The 24,103-nt window shown below is 35.7% G+C and overlaps 2 protein-coding genes and 1 long non-coding RNA gene across 7 annotated transcripts; 2 read left to right on the top strand and 1 right to left on the bottom strand.

The window, feature by feature from the left end:
- Window positions 1-1,134: 1,134 nt before the first annotated feature.
- On the top strand, window positions 1,135-15,779 carry LOC109539383 (arf-GAP with Rho-GAP domain, ANK repeat and PH domain-containing protein 1). Of its 3 annotated transcripts, none has more exons than XM_048669657.1 (19): window positions 1,135-1,907; window positions 5,137-5,314; window positions 6,664-6,857; window positions 6,914-7,089; window positions 7,142-7,424; window positions 7,727-8,039; window positions 8,383-8,545; window positions 8,605-8,780; window positions 8,839-9,032; window positions 9,091-9,213; window positions 9,266-9,378; window positions 9,612-9,735; window positions 9,797-10,009; window positions 10,164-10,351; window positions 10,490-10,627; window positions 10,977-11,090; window positions 11,147-11,281; window positions 12,746-12,964; window positions 15,096-15,779. In XM_048669657.1, the coding sequence occupies exons 1-19, from the start codon at window positions 1,640-1,642 to the stop codon at window positions 15,231-15,233; spliced, it is 3,450 nt and encodes a 1,149-aa protein (XP_048525614.1). In that variant the 5' UTR covers window positions 1,135-1,639; the 3' UTR covers window positions 15,234-15,779. The 3 variants fall into 3 exon arrangements, with proteins under 3 accessions (XP_048525614.1, XP_019762654.2, XP_019762655.2); XM_019907095.2 differs by lacking the exon at window positions 15,096-15,779 and adding an exon at window positions 13,331-14,286; XM_019907096.2 differs by lacking the exons at window positions 1,135-1,907; window positions 15,096-15,779 and adding exons at window positions 4,160-4,406; window positions 13,331-14,286.
- LOC109539396 lies at window positions 14,287-24,103 on the bottom strand. Of its 3 annotated transcripts, none has more exons than XM_048669659.1 (5): window positions 23,948-24,103; window positions 17,361-17,505; window positions 16,385-16,539; window positions 15,806-16,068; window positions 14,287-15,754 (listed from the first exon to the last, which is right to left on the bottom strand). In XM_048669659.1, exons 2-5 carry the CDS (start codon window positions 17,489-17,491, stop codon window positions 15,389-15,391), a joined length of 915 nt encoding a protein of 304 aa, XP_048525616.1. In that variant the 5' UTR covers window positions 17,492-17,505; window positions 23,948-24,103; the 3' UTR covers window positions 14,287-15,388. The 3 variants fall into 3 exon arrangements, with proteins under 3 accessions (XP_048525616.1, XP_019762674.2, XP_019762675.2); XM_019907115.2 differs by lacking the exon at window positions 23,948-24,103 and adding an exon at window positions 23,596-23,935; XM_019907116.2 differs by lacking the exon at window positions 23,948-24,103 and adding an exon at window positions 17,585-17,683.
- Window positions 17,729-19,366, top strand: LOC125505593. The gene is made up of 2 exons (XR_007282258.1): window positions 17,729-18,972; window positions 19,150-19,366. It is a non-coding gene; the product is annotated as an uncharacterized LOC125505593 (long non-coding RNA).

The raw sequence follows: 24,103 nt of genomic DNA, 5'->3' as shown, positions 1-24,103 counted from the left end.
GGAAGAAATCGTCGGCTAAAGATCGTGAACGCTCAAAAAATGCTTGAAATGTGCCGAAAATGTCTATTATTTCAGATCTGAAACTTCTACCATGCTTTTTAATGTAATAATAACACAAGTGAGACAGCACTGAGATAATTTAATACTGCTTGGAGTATTTAAATATATGTATATAATTTTTGGCGGGTACGGCAACAATGCTCGACAGACGATTGAGGACGTACGACCATAGTTATACGTACGGAGTATATTTAAGTTCTTATGTACTTATGTATTCCTTGGGTGTTTGAGAAATTTCACAGACAATTAAATAATCTTCTTTCCTTGTATGTGAGATTATGCTCCTAAACTTATAGGACATTAATATGGGATAAGCTCTTATTACAATCACCAGTGTTGTCAGGTTGTCAGATCACATATATTAGACTAGGAATAGTGCGCTAAGATTTTTAACATTTACCTACATGTATGGGACATTTTATTAAGTGTCTCACCCAAATGATTTTTCATAACACCAATATAATGTGTCAAGGAATTTAGATGCGAGCTTGGAAAGCTTGGCAGATGTCAATTTTGACAGTTTCGATGTCATCTTGATTTTTTTCATGGCAACATTTTCACACCATCGGATAGACTATTGAGAGCTTGTTTCAGAAATAAATTGTACGCCGTTCGGGTTGACGGTTTAGTATTCGAATATTCGAGTATTCGAATATTCGAGTATTCGAGTATTCGAGTATTCACCAGAACACAGAGACGTAATTTTACATTTATTTGCAAGAGAGTAAATATGATTATTTTCATTTGCTTGTGATATGGGTATTTGTTTAAATGCTTGTAGAATATGAATAATTTATTTTATAAAAGTATACAACGTGCACCTTGTGAGTTTGATAATGTTGGTGTATTCGAGTATTCGAATATTCGGATATTCGAATATTCGAGTATTCGAATTATGACTACACATAATTATTCGCTTTTCGAATATTCGAATACTCGAATTATTCGAGTTTGATTCCGAGCCCTAGTTCAGACAATGACGTTGTTGTACCGTGTGAACAGGCCTTTACTGTTTGGTTGCCATTGGAAATTCAAAGAAAGAAGTCAGGCAACGTCGCGATTAATGTTTACTTATTCTTGCCATTCGCCATGACTCAATATTGTCATTTTGTGATTAATAAGATTGTGATTATGATTATCTAAAGACAGATTGATCGGAAGTTATGATAKTTATTCGCTTTTTGTTGTCGTCCCGGCAGCAGCAAATTGGGAAAAGTTGGTCTCTATGAGAAACAGTTGCATACATTGCCGCCTACATATGRAGTTTATGGTTTTCCACAAACTGTGGAATGATAACAAATAGTGATTGTTGCTGTTTGCTGATGCGTCATATTGTGATTAGATTCATTTATCTATTMTTACTGAATTAACATGAACGTATCGCGGATCGTCTTATTTATCCCCTCGTTTGTGAAAATTTTATCAGTATTTAGACCCGAATTTTCAGTTGTTTAAACAGTCTTCAGTTGATAAGTCGCGTTTTACTCTCGTCAGTTGTTTTGTTGCAACATAATTAATATACATCAGCATTAGTCACAGCTCCCATACATACGGAAGTTATAAAAGCTTGCACTTGGCTATGGATAGACCAGTACCAGCACCCAGAGAGGGTAAGAGACCCGTACCAACTCCCCGCAGTCGAATTAAGGCTAATCCTGAGCCGGAGATCAAATCTGATTCTGAAAAATCAGATGCCATTGCGGAGGAAGCAGTTGTAGGCAACAGTAGAGTTCAAACAGCTGCAGAAAACCTTTGTCTACCCAACTCGGATAAAATGGATACGGAAAGAAGTGACCAGTTCAACACATTTTCTAAGAGAGTTTCCAGTGCTTCTAAGCAAATCGCAGGTGAGCACCCAAATTTATTCATGTTCTTCTTTGTAATCAAATGGATTATCTAACACTGTTATAATAGTGGCACACGCACTTGCAGATGATTTAAATCTGAGCTTGCTCTATGGATATACAGGGTGGTCCTCAACCAATGTGGAAACATTTACATCTTGTGCTTATTACATAGATTTCTTAAAAGAAAACGAAAAAAAGAGGCCCACTGCCGATGGGGCGCTTCGAAACGTAAATATTGTTAGCTGCAAAATCGCTAATACATTGGTAATACTTTCCTGACATCCCATATTTTCACCTTTGTTTGTCAGTCGATAGCATAAAACAACATGGACACACTTTACACAATATGTATGTTTCTAGTTGTTGAAAGCCTTGCAAAAGCTGAGTCGGGCTGAGTAGAACTAAACGAAACAAAACCACAATGACATCTAGTCAAAATAAGTGTCAAAAAAGTGTAGTTTTAATTTAGCCGCCAGTGGGCGTTTGGACCTTTGAACTCCCGAATTGTCATAAATTGGCATTTTTAACTACTATGTGTTGCTTTAAGCTTTGCATGCATTTTTTGGCATACAAAAAATCAGCAACAACTCTACACATAAAAACTGATGATGGTGGAAAAATACACCGAAACGTATTTTGATTGATAAATAGAAACAATAAATGACTGAAACCCAAGAATAAATTTGATTTGGAATTGAAACATAGTCAGGAAAGTATATACAATAAACTTTTAACTAAAACGTAGCTTTAAAACTGGATAAATTCTTATGCTTCGTGCAATTTGGTTTCTGTTTGAAGCGTTATCTCGCACCATCTGTGTTCGGTTAGTCCATGTAGTGGTAAAAATTAAGCATCTCAGGTAACTTTTCTACAGGGTGACAAAAAAATGCAAAATTGCGGAATGTTCTACATTCTCCCAAATGGACAAAAATACAGTTTTTAGGATCTAAAGACTAAAAGTTTAAAGATAAACCAAATAGCTTGAAACAGTTTTATATTTTTCGGCCATGTCTTCTATCTACAGGGCGGTTTAAAAAAATACACTTTTCAGTCTTGCAGCGTTAACTTTTCTGTTCTTGGTCCGATTTTCACTTCGTGTTGCATCTTAAATTTCATGGAGAATTTAAGACGAAATATTGATATACAGGGTTTCCTAAAAAATACCTAAATCAGATTTGACCCCAAAATCTGTGATTCTGGAAGATTTTCAACTAACTTACTTTAAAATATTGCGTTCATTCATGCAAGCAGCTCTATGGAATGTTTTTCTCAATTTGACTGCGAAGTTTTAGCTTCAATATGGGCCTTAGATGTTGAAAATCAGTTCAAGAGAACAAAAATGATCACTGCAAGACCAGCAAGTTGATTTTTTGAGACGAGAAACGAGATGGTAGACAAATTCAAAAATGTTTTTTGCGATACGAGATTTATCTTAATGCTTATGCTGTTGAAATAGAAAAGAAAAACGTTTTGATGTCCAACTAAGAGCAAGTGAAACGTTCAGCAAGTTTGCATTGTTTAATTTGACACCCTGTAGAAACTTTATCTGAAGCAATCATTGTATGCGAAACACGCACTAACCAAAAATGAATTGCACTAAATAACATTCTCAGCAATCAGAATTTATCCAGTTCCAAAATTTGTCGAAATTTGTCCTACTTACTTTCGAACTGAAAAAGCAAAACCGATTACGATAAATTGTCGGTCGCAAAGTCTGCAGTTAATGGATTTTTCAGTTAAAATGATCAACTACTGTGGTCATAAATTTCACGCCGAATTGCAGTTTATTAAACTGTTCGAGTCCCTTTATATAATCAAACTAGAAACTCGTTACTTTAGCAATGAATTGAAACGCAAAGTCATTGCGGACTGAATTTTCATGTCGTATTGAATGGGCACAGTATGATGATCAACAAATGACTAATAATCATTAGTAAATTAATCGGCCTAGTGTAAATCTTCGCATTGATAGCTCGAAGATTGAAATGAGTTCCCAACGAAACAAACCGCATGAGGCATGAGTGTTGGATTAGTCAGGAAAAACATTTAAAAGTTTCAATTAAAGATCTCTGACCTATAACTGGTATTAAATGACTCCTTGGTTGGCATCCGGCAAATTAAACACTTATTGCATAAAATGATTGGTGTGAATGTTGGCTTTGTTTTTATTAAGTGCACGCCGTGTACGATTTCGGGGTCATTGATGGGGGCAAACTCGATAAAACCTAACTGAGCTAGCCAGGATCAGTTTCAAACAGACACAGTATCCATCTCATCTTTAAATCATAAATGTACATATTCTAAGACAGCTACTGTAATCCTGCAATAAGTAGCTGGAATAAGAAACACGAAGTTTGAAAATACTACACAATATTTATTCGAATCAACTTAAAAAGTCTGCTCAGCTAATGCGCGTCTTGTCTAATGGACTACTTGCATGCGTCGCTAATATTTTGCAATTGTGTTTATTTGACTAGTTCCTCATTTTTATCTTACCAGGTGAGCCAAAATGAAAAATTTTCTGAAATTGTTTCAACTGAAAGATGCGAAAATGTTATAATTAGTGACAACCTAGTTGGAAGTCGCAAGAAACCAGGTTTGCCTTCTTCTGTATGATATTATTCTTCCTTATGATTAAATAAGTTACCTATGTAAAGCAAAAATTTTTAAATTAAATTGTTATACTTGTAGTTCAGTATTGAGTGTATACATTTTGTAGTTTTTTGTACATGTTTAGAATAGAATTTCAAAGCTGAATTCGCAAGACTCTAAGATGTTTTTTAGATCATTATTACAATTCAGCAATATAAAACAACCTGAAAATGTGGCGATCAAAAAGGGCATAATTTAACTCAAATAAATTAATAAACACTTGAATATGTGCCATTCTGCCGGTTGTTCCCGTATATTCCTTTTCTCATTTTCGATTTTATATATTCCTTTTCTCAGGATCTCACCTAGAAAGCGCCCCACATCAAGCAATTGTTTGAAAAATGCTTGTCTATCCACAAAATTATTCTATTTTCCTATTTGCTTTTTGATTTCATCTCTAACCCTGTTGTGTGCCACGATTAAGAGTGTGTTGAGTTTGATAGAAACAAGTACGAACCTCAGGCTTGGAAAACGACTTCGAACAAAGTAGATGTCAGTTCTTTGCATCTTTTCTGCAATTTTTTTGATTCTCAGCTTCTCATAGTAATAAATGATTGAAGGCTGGTTAAATTTGCAGGGGATTTGGGACAAATGGTGCACGACCGCAAAAAAGCCGTCATTGAAGGTACCAGACAAAGCATGAGGCGGCTCACGCGCCGCTTTAGTTCCACGTCTCAGGACCAAAAAAAAGACAGTCAAGAAGCTGAGAATAATCAGGATTATGGAGGAACAATTGAGATGTTCAATAATATCAGGTAAATAGTCTTGTCGAGGTGAATAGGGAGAGGGTACAGGTAGAGACTGGGATGAGTTGAGGTGGTTTTTTACATGCGACGACCTGTTATAAGTTGCCAAGAATATGCGTAATCCGTTATTGATTACCATTGTGAGATATCGCACAACTATAAAATCGGGATAAAATTTACAATCTATTTTTATATCGGGCTGATAACTAGAACACCTGGTTTTCTTGGATAAAATGCTTGTTAAAACCAAATAAGCTTTGCAAAACAAGATTTCAGTACTTTTACAATACGTTTACATTTTTAGTTAACATCGAAGTGTTATTTTGAAAATGGTTCGTCATCGAGTCGTCTAACGAAAACTTACACTATAAATATCACGAAATTCAGTTCTTGGTATGACCAGTAAGCATTTTATAAGCATAATTTGCAAATCGTAAATTCTGAAGCGATGTTCATTTTGTACTTTTATTAGATTTAAATTGTATATACTTTCCTGACAGTGTTTCAATTCAAACAAATCAAATTCATTCCTGGGTTTCAGCCATTTATTGTCTATCAATCAAAATACGTTTCGGCGTATTTTTCCACCATCATCAGTTTTTATGTGTAGCGTTGTTGCTGCTTTAAGCCTTGGCATGCATTTTCTTGCTCGGCAAAAAATTTACGGAAACGTATTTTGATTGATAGACAATAAATGACTGAAACCCAGGAATGAATTTGATTTGGAATTAGATATAAAGGAATTAGGTGAGATAAATATTTGACTAGAGAACTAAGACATGGAGCGACTTCCGTTCGAAACTTGTTAATTGCTTTTATTAGAGCAGGAAGCATTTCTTGATGGAAGTCAGGGCACAATTACAGAAAGCGGATGTATCAAGGCTTTCGCGGTCAGTCGATGAAACTGGCGAGTTTTCGATCTTTTAGGGCGTTGTGGATTAGAATTTCTTCCTGAAGTTTCGCTAGCACGAGAGGATCTTATTTTATGAGGTGGTTTGCTCGAAAGCGTGCTCTGTACAGGGTGAGCTCTCAAGCAAGCTACCTCTGAAGATGCACGCCGCTTGTGCTTGCGAAACGCCAAAAAGTAGTGCTAATCCACAACAGCCTAAACAGCTCGAGAAACTCAGCAGTTTCAGATGCCGGATGATTTTTTAGCAGGGGTCCAAATTTTAACTATCACCGTTTTTTCAGATAATTTGGTATGTTAAATTATAAAATTAATTCAAACGGGCAGTTTCTACAGCTCTTTGAAAAGGTGGATTAGGGTTTGAATGAAAAGGGTTTTTCTTGGATAACCACCTTGGAAACTATAATTTCCTCTAATAATTTGTTTTTAACGCACATATTTACAATTCCAGATTTGACTCGCCTCTAAGAAGTGCTAACAGCATTTACAGTAACGTCGACAATGAAGTCGAAGCTGGATCTTCGAACGAGTCGTTAAATTTACCGCCTCCCATTCATCCTCCGCCACCTTTACCCGATGAAAGTTTGTATGATGCACCTTCCAATTGTTCACCGATTGCTTCCAGTAGTAATTCGAGCAAGTCAGGTACGTATCCGATGTTTTCATAGTTTTTCAGTCTAGTATTTTGGATTTGTATTTAGGGATCGCGCCGCCAACGAAAGGGGAAGAATACGAAAGAGTTTTTCCTGCCTATCGTTACAACAGCGAATCAGATATTTGCATTGACAACACCGAAATGAAACTTGCCGAAAATGTAGATCTTACACGATCAGCATCTTGGGCCTTTTACGACAGCGTGGCAAACTCTATGATACAAGTATGTAAACTGCCACGTCTGCAAAGCATCATATTGTACGGTTTTACTTTAGGAGGCGATTTACGGAAACATTTCAAGCTCAAATGAACCGTCGCAATTAGATATAATTGTGGAATCCAACAATTCAACAAGAATCGAAACATTATTGGTTCCTGATAAAATTAACAATGCAAAACCCTCAGATTATCAAAGGACTCTGTCGAATGTCTCTGCCGAGAGTCACTCGAACTCAATGTATGAAAATCATGTAGTGCCCAGAAGACAGACTCAGGAGAAAGAGGACAAAATTAGGGCATCAAACAGCGTCCTTATGCAGTTCGATCCTTTGAATCATGGTATGTACGTATAGTCGCGAAGTTTGAAATAGTTATTTAGTTGCCGAGGTCGAACCTGCTGCGAATGTTTTTTATTTGCCGGTAATTTATAGTATAAACGCACAATACTTTGTATGTTGAATTTTATTCGCTGAAGAACGTTTCAGTATTTTTTAGACTATAGTGAAAAACACTCGCAGAAATATGTGTAACTAACAAATACTGAGCAAAAGTGGTATGGTGTAAAAATGTAGTAAAAAATGCCAGTTTTAATTGAAAACTGCCGCTCACTAGACACTAAAGATGCATTTTTTGGTCCATAGAATCGAGTGGCACACAATTTTCCGAAATGAACCTGCTGCAAGAATTGCTCCAAGAGGACTTGTACGGTGACATTTCAGAATCCTACACAGTTGACGAAGGGGACTGGAGTGTAAGCAATGAGTCCGATAGCGGCGAATTTTTAAACCCACCCACACCCCCTATGAGGTTCGACTCCTTACCCGAAGAGGAATCAAAGGAAACGGAAAAATCTGTGTCAGACTCGTTGGAAACGGAGAAGACGTCGAGCAAATACCAACATGAGACTAAGTCGAGAAGTAACTGGTATACGGATACGCACTTAGCTCCCTCCAGGTGAGCAATCTTAGGCCACAAACATGTAGGCACGTTTTATTTTGTATTTTTCGTATTCACTGTTTAGTGAAAATAGTTGTGTTTCGTATCGTTTATTTTCCGAAATCTGGTAATGCATTAAAACATTAGTGAAACCCAAAAACGTACTAGCAAAGTTGCTACTCTGTACGAACCGAACAGAGTAGTTTGCATTCATAATTTTCGAGTTGAATTAGTAAAAAAGTACTTTAAATGACTTGTCGACAAAGAGATCAGCGTTACGGCGTATTTGTAGTTTGTTTAAGTATTTATGTCGCCATAAAACCAAAAAACTATTGAAAATGAATGTAAACTTATTGTTTAGGCCTCCCACTATAGAGCGCAAGAAAAGTTGGCTAAATCAAGTAAAAAAGCATGTGCTGGTGAAGGCCCCTGATGTTTTTAAGAGCAAAACATCTGACAATCTTGTGGAGCGTCCAGTATTAGGGGGCAAACATTTTGTCAATAAAAGAGGGATGTTGTATAAGGTATGTGAAACGTTTAGAAAATACTATTAATTCTAACCATAGCAATAATCTATTTGTAGGTTCAGGGTGGTCCAGTCGAAGAGATTTTCGGTGAATACAGTGGCAGGTGGTGCGTATTGGAGAACGCAGATTTGTTTTGCTATGCGGACAATACTTGTTTACATCTTAAGGAGCATTTTCCGGCCGCCAATATCCTCAGTATCCAACTTCTTCAAGATGCAAAATATAAATATAGGTTTGTGTTGAAGCTACGTTCTGACGTAGAAAATCACGTACAAGTTTTCCGTTTGTAGATATGATAATGATGACTTGCATTGTTTCGAACTCAATATCACAGGCAAAAGTAGAGGCGGGCACGTATACGGATCTCGCAGTATAAGCGAGAGAAGGATTTGGTTGCAATGTTTGGCTGAAATGCTAACGCAGAGATTTAAATCTCGACTTACGACGAACTATAAACGAATGGGGTGGGCTTATGTTCGACAAGGTAAGTCCAGTTTCACTACCAAATGCAAGCTCAACAATTCGGTACATTTTGTTTCTAGGTGTTAGTGGCAAATGGGCTGGCGCTTGGATTATGTTATCTGAGCGTGAACTGCATTTTGCTGTTGATCGGCACTCGGTAAAGACAGTCGATTTAAGAAAGGCCAGATGTATTGTTCTCCATAGTGAGTTTTCAGCGATCGAATTAAATCTCTTAAGCTTTCAACAACATTTTAGGCTACCAGGATTCCGACAATAATCCCAAAACGAGTGACAAGGGACCGAATATGTTAGTGGATTGTCCAGATGTGACCTTACACTTGAGAATGTGGACGGCCCGAGAGACCAAGGTATGTGGTAATGTAAACTATTCCCATATAATTCATCCTTTGTTGCCTAACGAATTTAATTGAATTGGAGCACTGTAGTAAAGTTCTTATTATGACGAGTATTATTATGGTTAGTCACGTCGCGGACAGATCCATCTCAAAATCCAATTCCACTTTCAAAGAAAATGCCTAAGCATCATTCTAAGTCTTTAATTCTTGATCAGCAAATACGATTTAGTTTTATTTTATTCTAGGTGTGGTGTCATATCGTTAAGCTGGAAGCGCATAATAATGGAGCCAATATAGATCAACAGCAACTGACCAAAAACGACATTCCAGTTATTGTGGAAAAGTGTATTAATTTTATTTTCGCATACGGTAAGGTTTAACGCCTCTTAACGGGTCGAATTCGATTGAACAGTTTCTCGTTCGATTGCAGGCAGTATCTCAGAGGGAATTTACCGGAAAGCGGGCACCAGTTCTGCGATTTCGGAGCTGTTGGCTAAATTCCGGAAGGATGCATTTGCCGTGCAGCTCACTAAAAGCGACCATTCGGAGTACGAAGTGGCTACTGCTCTGAAACGTTTCTTCAGAGAGTTGCCCGAACCTCTTTTCGGCTGTGATCACCGGCAATATTTATATGAAGTGGCTAGTAAGTATAAAAAATACACATGATAACAGTACTTTTTAAAATACTTTTGCTGCTTATAGTTGTCATTCAGGATTGACTGAGGTACGAGATACAGCAGCATTTTTTATTTATGTTATTGAAACCTCCTGATTTATTGTATCTTTTCTCTGCTTAGAACATAATGTGAAAGACGAAAAGATCCGCATGTTCAAAGCAGCACTTGATCAACTTCCACCCGTTTCGTACAAAACCGCAAAGAAGCTATTAGGACATTTGCACTTCATAAGCAACCAAAGTGCAAAAAATCTGATGACAGTGGAGAATCTGGCTTCGATTTGGGGCCCGACACTGATGCATTACGAAGTAAGTATGTTATCTAGTTTATGTTAATAATAGGCAAATAGGGGCCAAAAGAGCCCAATGGTTCATAGTCTTTTGGTAATAAGTAACACGTTTTTCTTGTTTTTACAATTTTTGTCAAAATATCTTTTCATTTCACAGGACAAAGATCGGCCGGCCGCTACCAGCGGAGCACATCATGTTCAGGATGCAGAGGTCGTATGCCAATTAATACGGCATTATCGGTCTGTGTTTCCTGAAGATCCCAGTGAATTGGAGAAGGAGCAATTGATGTTAAAGGTACTCCCTATTCGATTTTAATCGATACTATGCAGAGACGCTTGACAATAGCTATATTATTGTTTAATTGGCGTTCAAACTCTCGGAAAATAATAATCTGGCATTCCAAATCTACGTCTGTTCATTTTTCATTTTTTTCTGTTGTTAACTAACTAATTCGAATTCCATTCCCAAACCATCAATTTCTAGATTCATCGCCACAGTTTGTAATTGAACCGAAATGTAAAGCATATTTTCATCAATACGAAAACTCAAAATGTATCCAAATCACAATTAATAATCGATTTTAATTATACATTTCTCAAAGTATTCTTAATCATTTGGAGATAATATTATGTACTGATTTCAGGTATTGCAAAAGTGCCTTCAAAGCCCTCAAGGAGTCGTGAACCCAAAGACGTCAGGAGATCTTCGAGTTTGGATCTATCTGTTTAATAAAGAAGGGAAGGCTCACAACATTGCCGTAAGTAACATCGACCTTAATTGATTATTTGAATTATTTTCAACGTTTTGCCACAGATTGGCCCAAATCGAACCGCCTATGAAGTGTGCGTGGAATTGGGGGAAAAAATCAATACTCCCGTTCACGAGATCATTTTGGAAGAAGTTATTCTGAGCGAGCGTCTGTTCAGACCTATCCATCACACTGAAAAGGTAATCTATTTTTAATCTTGCTTTTTGATGGACTTGGATAAATAAAATTGGTTTTTTTACCACGCGAAAGCCAATTGGTTTATCTAAGATATCTATACCGCTTGATTCCAACTAAAGTTTCAAAAAAGCATTGCTTATTGATAATACAAGACCGTTTAATTTGGGGTGTAATTGACTGAAAAAAACCTCAATAATATCACAAATTTCCTTATGCGACACTAACAGATGTAATTCACAGCAAAACGACACGAAGTTTATATTTATTTTGTGCGATTTCATTTCATATCTGAATTTAAACTAACTTTGTAGAAATAAACTTGAAAAAATGAAAAAATCCTATCCAGAATGCAGAAGGTACCATGTCGTTCTTCGTGCAATAAATATTACATGCAACAATATCATAAAAACAAGCCTATATGAGACTAAAAACGGTCTAAATATGGCAACCAGGGGCAAAGTAAAGTCAAACTTACCGAAAGCTGCATCGTGCCACCTGGAAAAAAGGAAGAAAATATCTTTAATTCTGCAGGAACTCTGTCCCAAACCATTAAGAATAAATGTAAAAATGTAAAGAATGCATGAAACTGCAGTTGCTTTTCGGAAAATGAAACTTTTTGCAAGCTGGCATACCCCATTTCTGCATATTCCATTTTCTGCCCATTTAAGTCCACACGGCACTTAAACACACAATGGTGTGATGAATGCACTTAAATCCACTCCGAGGTGAAAACTTAATCCTGCAGCATGCAGACGCAAAACATGCTTTAGTATATCAGAAACTGAGCCAAAGATTCAGGATGATCTATCGCATGTGCCTAAATGGCACCAAATTGGTACATTTATCCCGTTTATGAACAAAGGGCCGACGACCGATTTCGTCCGTTTCCCATAATAGACTGAACTAAATATTAAGGGTTTATCACATTAAAAACGCACCGAACTACAAAACTTACATAATGATTTAATCGTCCGCATGCTCGCCCTTCGGCTGACTCATTGCTATGCTGTTCGGTTTCAGTTTTTTTCTTATTCGCGATTTTGTAGCAAATTTCACTTCGCGATCGAACCGGTTTGGATATTTAACGTAAACAAAGTTGCTTTCTTATAAGTGTGCTTATATCTAGTTTTTTCCAAATTTCATATCACAAAACAAATTTTCGTGAACTGCTAAATCATGTTAAACTTCCTTAAGTATTGTGGTTTTCAAAATATTGATAAATTTTATTTTGTTTATGAACATTTTAAGAGTGTATATCGGAAACTAAATGCTTTTGGAATATGGTCCATTGGGAAAGCACATCAATGTACTTTCTACACAGATGGAAAGCCAGCAATTTACTCAAGTTATTTAGATAATATTTTGACACCATTATGTGCGTGTAAATGCGCAAATTGGCCTTCATTATCTGATTGCAAGCGTCTAGGGACTTTTGTAATATTTTTATTAAATTGGCAATTATTTAGGTGCTTGATGTAGTTCTGAAATGGGGTTACTGGGACGCTGCAGACCGAAAGGACAATTATTTAACGTGCGTGAACTTATCAAAATACTGGGAGTACATCATAGAAAAACCGTTGCCAATTTCCGGAGAATTGAGGTTTGCTGACAGCAAATCGAAACTTTTCAAGACGTTAATGTTCCAGTTCACCCAAGGAACTTTGTCTGCCTTCAAAGATAAAACTGTAAGTACCGTTTTCATTCACGACGTTATCGTTTAGTTCAGTTTTCCATTACGAAATGCAATCATTTTTATTACTTTCTTGTGATTTAGAATTTCAATCTCTTTTTCGTAATTTGAAAGCATTTTCAGTTAATAACTGTCGAATTAATTAAGCATATTCATTAATAGTATAATAATATGGTTAAAATTCGATTTTAATCAAATTATCGGAAACGAAATCGGCTCATTGGGCCAACTATTTTCGATTATTAGAAAAAAAGCCATAAAATAAACGAAATAATTTTGTGTGCTTGTGTTAATGTTTCTGTACATGTGTTATATTGCTTAGTTTGATAAACCATCATAATACATTTAAATGCAATTGCAGAGTGAGATCAACATTCATTCATGGCAAGTCGAAAAGCTGATTTGCTATTTAGGCCATGAGTGCAAAAGAAGTCCGCAATCCAGATGGACGATGACTTTTCTGGAAAACGACTGCCCCCCTAATCGAACTAAAGGCAGTCCGTTTTTCGGAAACGTTCTGGTCTGGAACGATGCTGCGATGAGAGCGAACTGGATCAGCGCCATACTCAAAGCAAAGCATCCTAATAATCTTACTCCGCCTCCAAAATTAGTATCCATTTAGAGCAAGCTGTAAAGGTTTACTAATTATGGGGACTGCAGTTGTGGTTGTTAATTGTTGCATTTTAAAAATGTGTTGTCTTTCTCGTTCTCGCCAAATGGAGTCTCGAGATTTGCGAGATATTGCTCACTTAATATGAGGAAATTGATTCTATGAATCAATCCAGAATACGCTTGCATAAAATGGCAGGGGTTCATACATTGAAAACAAATTCTAGGGCTTCTATCAATTTTGTATTGTAACTTCAACATCTTAACGTATTCTTGCCACTATTATTATGCCAGCTGATTAAAAAACTGAAAATATGTATTTTTAAACTTTGCTTTTACAATTGTTATGTATATTATGGAAACTTGTAGTTTTAATATTGTTCTAATAGTAAGTTTTACAAAAGCTGCACAAACTGCAGGTTGGCAACTTAAAACACTATGCAGGTATGTTGTAAATATAGAAAATGTGCTCATTTTTATTACGATAGTTTTACCATTTGTATTAAATATTGCAACACACAGAAACCATGCGGCTTCAGGCTTTTTTTTGAGCAGGAATGTGATAGCTGCCCATTACATATATACATTTTTTGACAGAGTTTTACCAGTTTTTTTGCAATATTGTTGTATATTTGTATATTGCTTAGTTGAGAGAAGGACATGTATTTATAATTGATAGTGTTATTAGATATAAACCACCAGTTTTTACTAAGTATTTTATTTTAGTTTCATCACACTATATAAAAAATACGATTAAAACGCTAATACTGGTCTGGTGCTTATACTTCTAACATTTACAGATACTCCTGTTCACTACAGCGATGGACCTAATTCGTCTCCGAGTTCTGATAAACTACTATATACTTGTGTAATATTTAAATTGACTTTCAGGCAAAGGGGGCAACAAAATTGAATTCCCAATCGTCCTTATACGATTTCCTAAGGTAAACTTTTGTTTAAACAGGTTAAATATTAATTACTTCGAGCATGGGTGTGTGTAATGTCTATATTTTCAGTAAATACTTTTTCATTTTAGTTAATAACGCTTTTGACAACACTAGCCCAATCTTAAAAACATATCTGTAGATAACTGACGAGTTCTTATATGTTAATTGCATGTGATTCATACAAGTTACACACATTTTGCTAGACAATAACTTAATTTTACAATCTTATATATATCTTAATTGATTAATTGCTAACCATTATTGACATGATATAACAATCTTTATTTTGGCTAAAATGACTATATATTATTATCTAAGTAGATTTTCATTGTGTGATATCAAGTGTAGTGTGAGCTTTTTGACGATTAATGGGTCAAAAATGGAGGATGGAAGAATTATTTCTAATCTATAAATCCTTTAGTTTGAACTGAGTTTGGTTTTTCGAAACGCAACTGAAGTTTTATGGATTCTTTATATTTTTCTGTTTTTGTTTAGCTGATTTTCAATAACATGGCTTTGGGCAGATATAAAAAAATTAACTCTATTAAACACATTTTCTTTTTTTTTCAGCATTGTCCAGAAACTTTCGCAGTGAAACCCAACAAAACAGTTTTCAAAACGAGTCCTTCCCAACCATATAGAACGTATATACAGGGCGTCCAAAATGAGGATGCATTGCATGTGGATCTCCGAAACCGTAAAAGATAGGAAGTCAGTTAAATTAGGAAAAAGTTGGGCAATCAGGAGGTCATATACATGGCGTTTTCATAAAATAAACCGTCCACACTGCCATGTTGAATAGCCGCTCATTACAGCTTTGGTCACACTTACAAACAGTTAAGTCTAGTTTAAATCAATTTTGGTCATCTTTCCTGCACCTGAGCCGTTTCGGTCAAAGGCACTTTACTATATACATACTTTCTACTGGTGATCCAATGCACGCACAAGTACATCGCCTCTAAAACGATGGCTAAGATGTTTAAGACCAAAGAAGTGGCAATGACGCCTTTGAGGAAACAGTCCACCTCTTCGCAGGTAAAGTCCTCGTAGTGGTAACTTTGGTTGAAAACTATGCTGGTTGTGTTGACGAGTGAACACACGCAAGTCGTGTTAAGCTTATCGTGTGGACTGCAGGAAGCGCTCTGAAGGTACACCAGATGGGTGATGCAGCACGTCAAGACTACGGCTGATGCTACAATTGATATACTGGTAGTGGAGATACTGATAAGCTGAAAATGAAGTTGGCTGAATGAATCAGTAGTTTTATTCGCTATTTTTACCTTTGTGACGTGGTAGTGGCAAGCGAGTGTCCGGCCAGGGTACGGTCTGGGACAGAATCCGAGAAAGAAACAGCCAACCACGCCGGAGCAGAAAACAGGCGCAGCACTCCAATAAGGGAAGTCGATTGCATTTAGTGTAGGACTCCATAAAGCCAACCAGGCCGATATCATACACATAACGATTCCTATAACTATCGTTAGGACCTTCATGGTCTTGACTAGTTTGTAGTGCTTTATCACAAATGGTAGGTATTTTTTGGGTACTGAAAATATCAGCGATAATCAAACTGGTGCGTCTAGTAGCTTATTGTGGATAAGTTCTATATTGTTGAGGCGGATTCATTTTTTTACAAACTTCTTTTTGGGTATTTCGCCTCAAAAGTGTTTGTCTTTAAAAAAGACTTTCCTCACGTCTTTTATTGCAGATTGATAAATAGTGCTCCTATTTCGCAATAAGAACGAATTATTTATCAAAAAGTAATCAAGAACTATCACCTAGAGGGTATCCTGCGACTCTTGCCCGTGACTGGCAAATATTCACTAGTGGTTAAATAATAAAAACGTTTTTTCAGAACATACTTCTTCCATTCCTATTCATAACAATCATACGGCTGTGCCTCAGACTGTTTCTAGTAGGAGTGTGTTTGTCTCCTAAGCTTCGGCAGGCGATGTTTTGCGGCACGGTAGTCATTAGGCTTATTGTTTGTGTGTGACTAAGCGGCTGCTCGTCTAATCTGCATATAAAAAATTGTTATATGTTAAAGGTATGAAATATCAAAAATTTGATCGTATTGGTTGCAAAATTTTCCGGCCTATAAGCCATGAGTCATTTGAATTTTTACTGATATACAGGGTGAGTTTTGCTTCGATGGTTAATACAGGGGTCTTTAAAACCGACTCAAGAGCGATAAAACAATTAGAAGAACTGAGAAAAGTCGTGACAGCCATACAGGAAATGAGATGGACGGAGTCCAAAATGATTCCTTCGCGACTCTTTTGATTAGTCAATATTTTCAGAGAAACCAAATTAATTCGGTTATTAATTTTCATATTAAATTCAGGCAAATATAAAAGGTCCTAGTATAATAATAAGGACGAACATGCAAATGATTAAATAAATAATCATGTATATTCTGTACTTCGGTGTATTTTTTCTGTTGTTCAGTTTGCTTCGGAGAGTGGATAAAATCGGCCGATGATCCTTTGTGTCGTGTGAATCGCGTTTTATCATTATAGAATCATTGCGGCCTTTATGGCAACTGCGGTAGTTTGTAAAAGTGTACTGATCTTAGTGAGGATTAACGAGTCGAAAATGGAGGATAGGGCGCCAGCTCGTAGGAATGATCCTTTATGATGATGATTATCAATAAAATTTGTTGAAAAATAAGTAAAAGTTGTTGCCCTCTACGGTGCACAGTCGATACATTGGCTTTAAGGAGTGGAACTGAATAATTTCTTACCACTTTCAATGGATAGTAGCCAGAATAGAGCAAACGATCAATCTTGATGTGCAACTGAAAACCGCTTAGAAATATATTTAATTTAATTTTTTTACCTGATTTGAACTGATCCATTATTGTTCCCATATAAGCACTTTCCATTAGTTTCTTTGGTTTTTTCACTAGGATAACTGTGGGGTCTGACTTCATCCGCTTTATTGTTGGGGCTCGGATTTGTGCCATTCATTGTTCCGTTCAGACCTAAAACGGATCATTTTCAAACAACATTCACATGCAACAGCTGTAAATTCCTCGAACGGGCACAGTTTACATTACATACAATTAATTATCTCACTAAAGCAAATAATGAAACAATCTATCGTAACAGTGGACGAGCTTGAATAATAAATAAAGCTAAACTGGTTGTTAGCACAACAATCGCAAAAGTTATTTTATGAAATGCGGATTTTTCAGGTCAAAGCCGACGGCTTGAAACGGCTCGCGTACGTGCTTGTTCCGAAATTGATAATGTTCACTTTTATTTAAAATATTAGGTGCATAATAACAAGTAAACTGAATATTCAAGGGGGGTTATTGTATGTCAACCGACGCACGTTTTATTAATTATCTTCAATAGTTATATGCGTTTTTCGGAACAATCTTTACATTGAAAACAATTTTAGTTAATTACGTGCATTGTTTATTATTTTTATTAAAATAATTATGCTTTTGCTAATTTACTTGTTGTCGTCGTCGTCGTCTTGGCACTTTTGCTAATTAGCTAAATGGACTTGGCAAAGGGCAATAACATGTTTTCGGACTATGGAAAACTGGACTGGAAAAGTATGAGTGTGTAAAATATTGTAAATTGCGTTTCTTATTCGGGCGAAGATTAGATTCGGAAGCGATCATCACAAAAACGAGTGGATGATTTTGTTGTGAGAATTGACAATATTGGCTTCAACACGGATATTTTCGAAAAATGGGTGAATTTTCATGATCCTGACATTCTGTTGCAAATCGGGTCATTGTATCGATGCCCAAAAAAGGTTATTGGTTTAAGCTTTAAGCTATCCAAAAATATTGTTTCGGTGTTTAAAAAATGCTTTTTGTTAGCCTCTAGTTATGAATCACCCTCATCATCTAATTTTCCCCGAAACCCAGAATAATAGAATTGGAATTTCCGGTTTGGTGCTAATTATACTCCGAAAGAATGGTACTGTGCACAACATTGTCAATATATGAGACAATAAAATTGGTAATTGTTTTACTGTTGGCTAAGCGCGGAACGACCCAAACCGGTATTAAATATTAGTGAAAACATGAAACTCGGTTTGTGGAAGCAAAATTATTTCAAGAATAGCAATAACATTTTTCTCAATATTTCATAAATGACAAATTTCAAGTAGTCTTCTTCTACTAGTCAAAGTAGTTCTTGTATATGTAGTATAAATAAAACGACGGTCTTGATTTGACTCTAAAAAATAACCGTTTGTTACAGACAGCAGGAAGGAAAAGCTTGAGAAAAAAGAAGCTTAAGGAAAAGCGAACACTAAAACTCTTCGAATACTCATTGCGAAAAATCATTACAAAGCCAGCCACAGTTTGCAAAATTCATACAATCATCGGCCATCGGAACTTTTTCCTTTGGGATGTTTTTATGTAACTAAACCGATAAGGACTAAAACCCGAAAAATTCAACGCTGTACCATTGAAATACCGCAAAATGTATGCAAAACAATCGTTCATAAACGGAAAACTTCATCAAATGAGAATTTGTCCGATGTGGTATTCAGCAAATGTTTCAAACTTATGCCACAAATATACCTACATATATGTTTTATTTGGAAGTATTTATCTCTTCTTTGGGCCGTTTTATCTAAAACACTCTCTATTTATTTTTAGCCGGGGGATTTAAATAACGTGGACTGCATAAACTGAACATAATTTGCCACCGTCTTGGATAATTTAGGAAGGCTAAAATTATTCACAGTGACCAGACTGTTCCAAATCATTTTTTTGGAATTTAAAAAAGTAACAAAACTCCGGATGGTAATTAAGGTCAAAAGTTACTGAACATTTTGTAGACGAAGACGTAAATAAACGATCTAGTTTTTGCTCATTGCTTGCTACTAATTGCTGCCATCTTTTACTTTAGAATAAAAAGGGTTTAAACCTGGAAGCATCTTTTGCCAAAAATTGGCATATTTGCCTTATCCGAAAGGGGATGGTTTAGGCCAAAAAAACACTAGCGGACAAAATTCGTAGTAGAAAAGTTGGATTCCTCGATTTAAAAAATCCCCAAACACTAACTTTCGCAAAGTTGATGGGAAAATGTTGATGACTTTTTCACTTGTTTTTAGATTTGTTTTAAGGGCCATTTATTAATAATATTATTAACATTTCTTCAAAATTTCAGATTTTCCAGCGTTAGCAAAGTTCCCTTTTTTCTTAATGCTCATTTTCTAAAGATTCACATACAAATACTGACAATTTTAAGGTATTTTTCCTAACGTTTTACTGTAAAATACTGACAAAGTGAGTGAGTGTCTTTTATACAAAAAAGTAAAAATATGGGTTTTGCAAGAAAAATCGTCGTCTTTACAGTTTGGTCTTCTTTATCTTTTTCGAATACCCGTTTCACCTTTGAATTTGGGACAAAATCGAAACAAAATTATCGTGTTTTTTTCGACAAAATTTACGTTTTCTCAAAAATCGCCCAGATAAAGTAAAAGCTTATAGTCAATATTTGGAAAACTCGTCATCCTCATCGCTCTAAAATTTCCGTTAATAAAAAAACTCCTCTAAAAACTCCGAAGTTTCCCGTTTTGGACCAAATAGTTTCAAGCAATCGTATGCGCAAAAGCAATATGTTGATGGCTTTTTCTGTTAGATGTTAAAATTCCGTCACCGACCATGAGTTATTGGTTCAGAGAACGGCAACAACGCAAAAGCGCAACTCAACACAGTGTTACCCAGACGTACCGATTAGCGTAAATAAAAGCGCCCCAAAAGTGTTTTTATTGGGCTGGAAGAAGTTAAAGAATCAAAAAAATTCGAAAACCTGAAATCTGTTTTCCTGCATGTGAAAGAATAAATATATTTTAATAGGGGAATGTTAACATTATTTACACTACATCTTTGACCCATCTGTTGTTGCAAACCGAAGAGCTATTTTTAATTTAGAAAATATTGAGCCCGGAGATCGCCTTATAAATTTTAGGCTTCAGGAGGAACATGTTCCGAAAATATTAAATAAAAATTTAAAATCAAATAGTTATGTTATGGGTTAGAGGTTAGAACCAGTCCGTGCGATGTTAGTAGTTGCCAAAGTTCAAATTTGCCAAAACAATTTTCACATAAAATCCGTAATTGCGCAATAATGGCGTAGACTAATTAATGAAAAAATCTTAATTAAATTTACAAAGATTTCTTATTCTATTATAGCCGCTTTTTTTATTAATAATATTAAAAATATGTCAAATATGTCAACACCATCGTTCTGCTTTTTAACGTTACCGATACTCGTACGTACATAAAGGAACACGTTATCCTCTAATAACGTAAACGGTTATTTCTTTACTAATGCGCATGCTCAGAATAACGGATAACGTAAAACATGTTGCAATTAAGGGGCCTAAAAACTATTTAATCACTATTTCCCTAATAAAATAACAAGACTTTTCGAAAAAAATGGACTGGAAGTGGTAATTCACGTGGAACCATTAGAACATATAGTTTTATTTTAGCTGTAAACAGTGCACGAGTTGGTAATTTCGTGTGTAGAAAGCGATAGCCAAGGCCGAATCCTCGGTAGACAATTAGCGGCATTTTTGGAATTCTTAGTAATAACATTCCCATTTAATATTCGTTTAGTATTCATTTACCATTAGAACTGTGACAATATATTACATATTTTCAATTTATTAATTTAACTCAATTTATACTCAAGTTGGTTGAGCAGCGCATATTCTCCCGATTCAAGCACAGAAGACACTAAAAATCTACAAAAGGAACTAAATTTTCTATTCTCCCAAAAATACGTAGTGAAAATACAAAACAGCGAGTTCTAGTTCAATCAGCCTATTGTATACCAACATACATATAAATAATCCATACACTCAGCGCCCAACTATTCGCCTTTCTCTTTTTATATGGACCGTGCCAAACTTTAAGCGATAAATAAAAACCGTATTACTATCTATGAACAAGTTAGAGAAAACCATCTTCTTAGTTTTTCCAAAAAACCGTAAGCATCGTTGGATTAACTTCAAAATATGTAATTTCCTGCCTGCATCGGATCACACTTAGAGAGTACGAGAACCATTTAGAAGAACTTTTCTCAGTTTCTACGCGGTTTTCACGTTTGTTATTAAGCATTATTTTAAACTACTTCAACGACCAATTAACAGCCTATCAGTACCGCTAAGCATTGGAACCAATAATCAGGACTTGTTTAAACTTGAGAATCTCGTTTCGATGTAATCCTGATGAAAAATAARAGAAAAATAATATTTTATGACRAACATAACACTTTTTTGTCGTAGCTACCGAATGCGCATTAAGTTACTTTAGTTTCAATAGGTTTGTTTCCAACAAATTGATTAACGATGATTTGCGTGAGTATTGAAAGACCAATTGTTCACCAATTTTAGCATTTTTTATCGGAGAACCTTTCTTTGTCACAAAGTTTTTATTTTCCGGTTTTAAGGTCGTAGTTGAATTGATTATATTTGTTTGCTATCAACGGCTTAGTTGAGACATTCAGGTCAGTTGCTGAAGAACTATATTTTGGTTTTTGTGTGAGTTTGTATCTTTACGTTTTACGTTAAGTTTTTAAGCAAAAAATTAATGAACACCCAAGTTGTTTATTCACTTTAACTGAAACTTGCACTAACTTTATATCTAAAAGTCCAGAACAATGCTGTTGGTAACAGCGGAAGAATGGATCTAGGATTAAGAATGACGTCAATATTTGGCCGATTGAGTAACAACACGGATTTTTCTGCAAGGAATTCTCAATTTTCTGTAGTGAAAATATGTTTCGATCATAATTTCCAGCAGACCCTCATTTTGCAAGCCCAAGCCGTACGTGTATGGATGATAAATTTCCAGACAGATAGATTGGTGGACGAGTTTCTGTTGAATGGCCTCCCAAATCTCCGGATTTAACACCTATGGACTATTTCGTATGGGGTGAGTTGAAAACCAAAGCTTTTAGCTAACCAAAATTGGATAACATTGAGGAGTTGCAAGAGCGAAAAGTGCAGGTAAATAGGGTGTTTTCAATTTTTTTTTTGTTGATATATAGAAAGTAGTTATGACAAACATTACACTGATATATTTTTTTTGCAAAAAAAGTCCATAATAATTTTAAAGCGCATTTTAATTCAAATCAGATGTTTTCCGCCAAAAACGCCGAATTCGTATCGTCGGTTGCCTATCCCGATTGTGACGTAGCAGGTCATATCAACAAAGTGTCTCGTGTTTATTTTGTTGTTTTCGCAGCTTTGTCTTATTATTTACGTTAATGTGATTATCATTATTTTATTGATTATTATTATCTTGCATAATGGAAAATAGTGACATGTATGGATCACAAAATAAGTGGTGTTTTGTGCCAGGATGCAAGAATACCTCAATAAGTGCTCCAAACATAAAAATATGTACACATGGTAAATTGTTTGTTCTTCTGAAGCCACTTTTTAGTTTAACACAAACTATAAATTATTTAAATCCACAAAATAATTAATGAAATACAACCACACAACTAAACACTATGCACAGAACGTAAACAATCCGCCATTTATATGACCTGAGACGTCACAACCAATAGGATTGCGTTTTAGAGATTCATGAATAATTTGAGTTTTAGCTGAATTTGTTTATTAGATATTTAACAAAATAGCTTATTTAATCTTTCATATATATATTACCATAGATTAAGTTTGTAGGAATTTTTGATACAATGAAAACACCCTATTGCGTCTTTTCTTTAGGCTTTGGGCAGCTAATTAATGGACTAAATTGGAGTTGAATCAGATTTCTTGAATTTTTGTTGAAAATTAAAAAAAAACGGTCAACATTTTCTAAAAAGAGCGCAATTTTGAACACAAATCGACGTGTCCGAGCGTATTGTCCGAAAAAAACATGTTTTTAATTTACTGAAGTTATTCCAAGTTTGAAACTCGCACTGTATTTGATTTCATGGGAAAATTCTTGCCCAAGAATGACAAGGTTTAACAGGCATTTCTTTAGAACAACCTTGATTCACTTGCGGCAATGATGGAAGGAGGACATTTCCTGAAAGCAAACAGGAAGGACGACATAATGAGGCAAAATGAATTTTACCTGCGTAGAATGACTGATGAATTTGTCCAAATTCTCATTGATGTGATATCAGCAAAACAATGACCACCTCACAGTCTTCACACACATTTTCACTGTGTTATCACAACACCTTGCGCGATTTGCGTCAACTTTTTGGTCTAAACCAGCAATTTGACTCACCGAATGCACTTAAAGTGAAAACTAATTTTTCCAGTTAAAAGGAAACAAAATAATGAGCAAATTTGTGGAGAAAACTGTTCGACTAGCACGAGGCAGAGTAACTTACGTACCACAAACAAAAAGCGACTGACTGGCTGAAACGTTCGGTATATCCGTTTTGAATCGAGTGAATGGGTTTCTCGGCTTTTGTTACCTGTATTATTGCACCTCACCGGTCTGCTGAATATCCATGCAGAGTTTACAAGGTGGAGTTGATATTTTGTGTTGGGAAGCGACGCGTTTCTTCTCTCGATCTACGAGTTCCTAACTAACAACGCCCCAAATACACGTTTAAAATTCCATAATCCAA

Source organism: Dendroctonus ponderosae, unplaced genomic scaffold, assembly GCF_020466585.1.
Source record: "Dendroctonus ponderosae isolate FM_Combo_2020 unplaced genomic scaffold, Dpon_F_20191213v2 Dpon_F_20191213_9, whole genome shotgun sequence".
Lineage (NCBI taxonomy): Eukaryota > Metazoa > Arthropoda > Insecta > Coleoptera > Curculionidae > Dendroctonus > Dendroctonus ponderosae.
The sequence above is the reverse complement of the archived record's forward strand: the minus strand, read 5'-3'. Positions and strand labels throughout refer to the sequence as shown.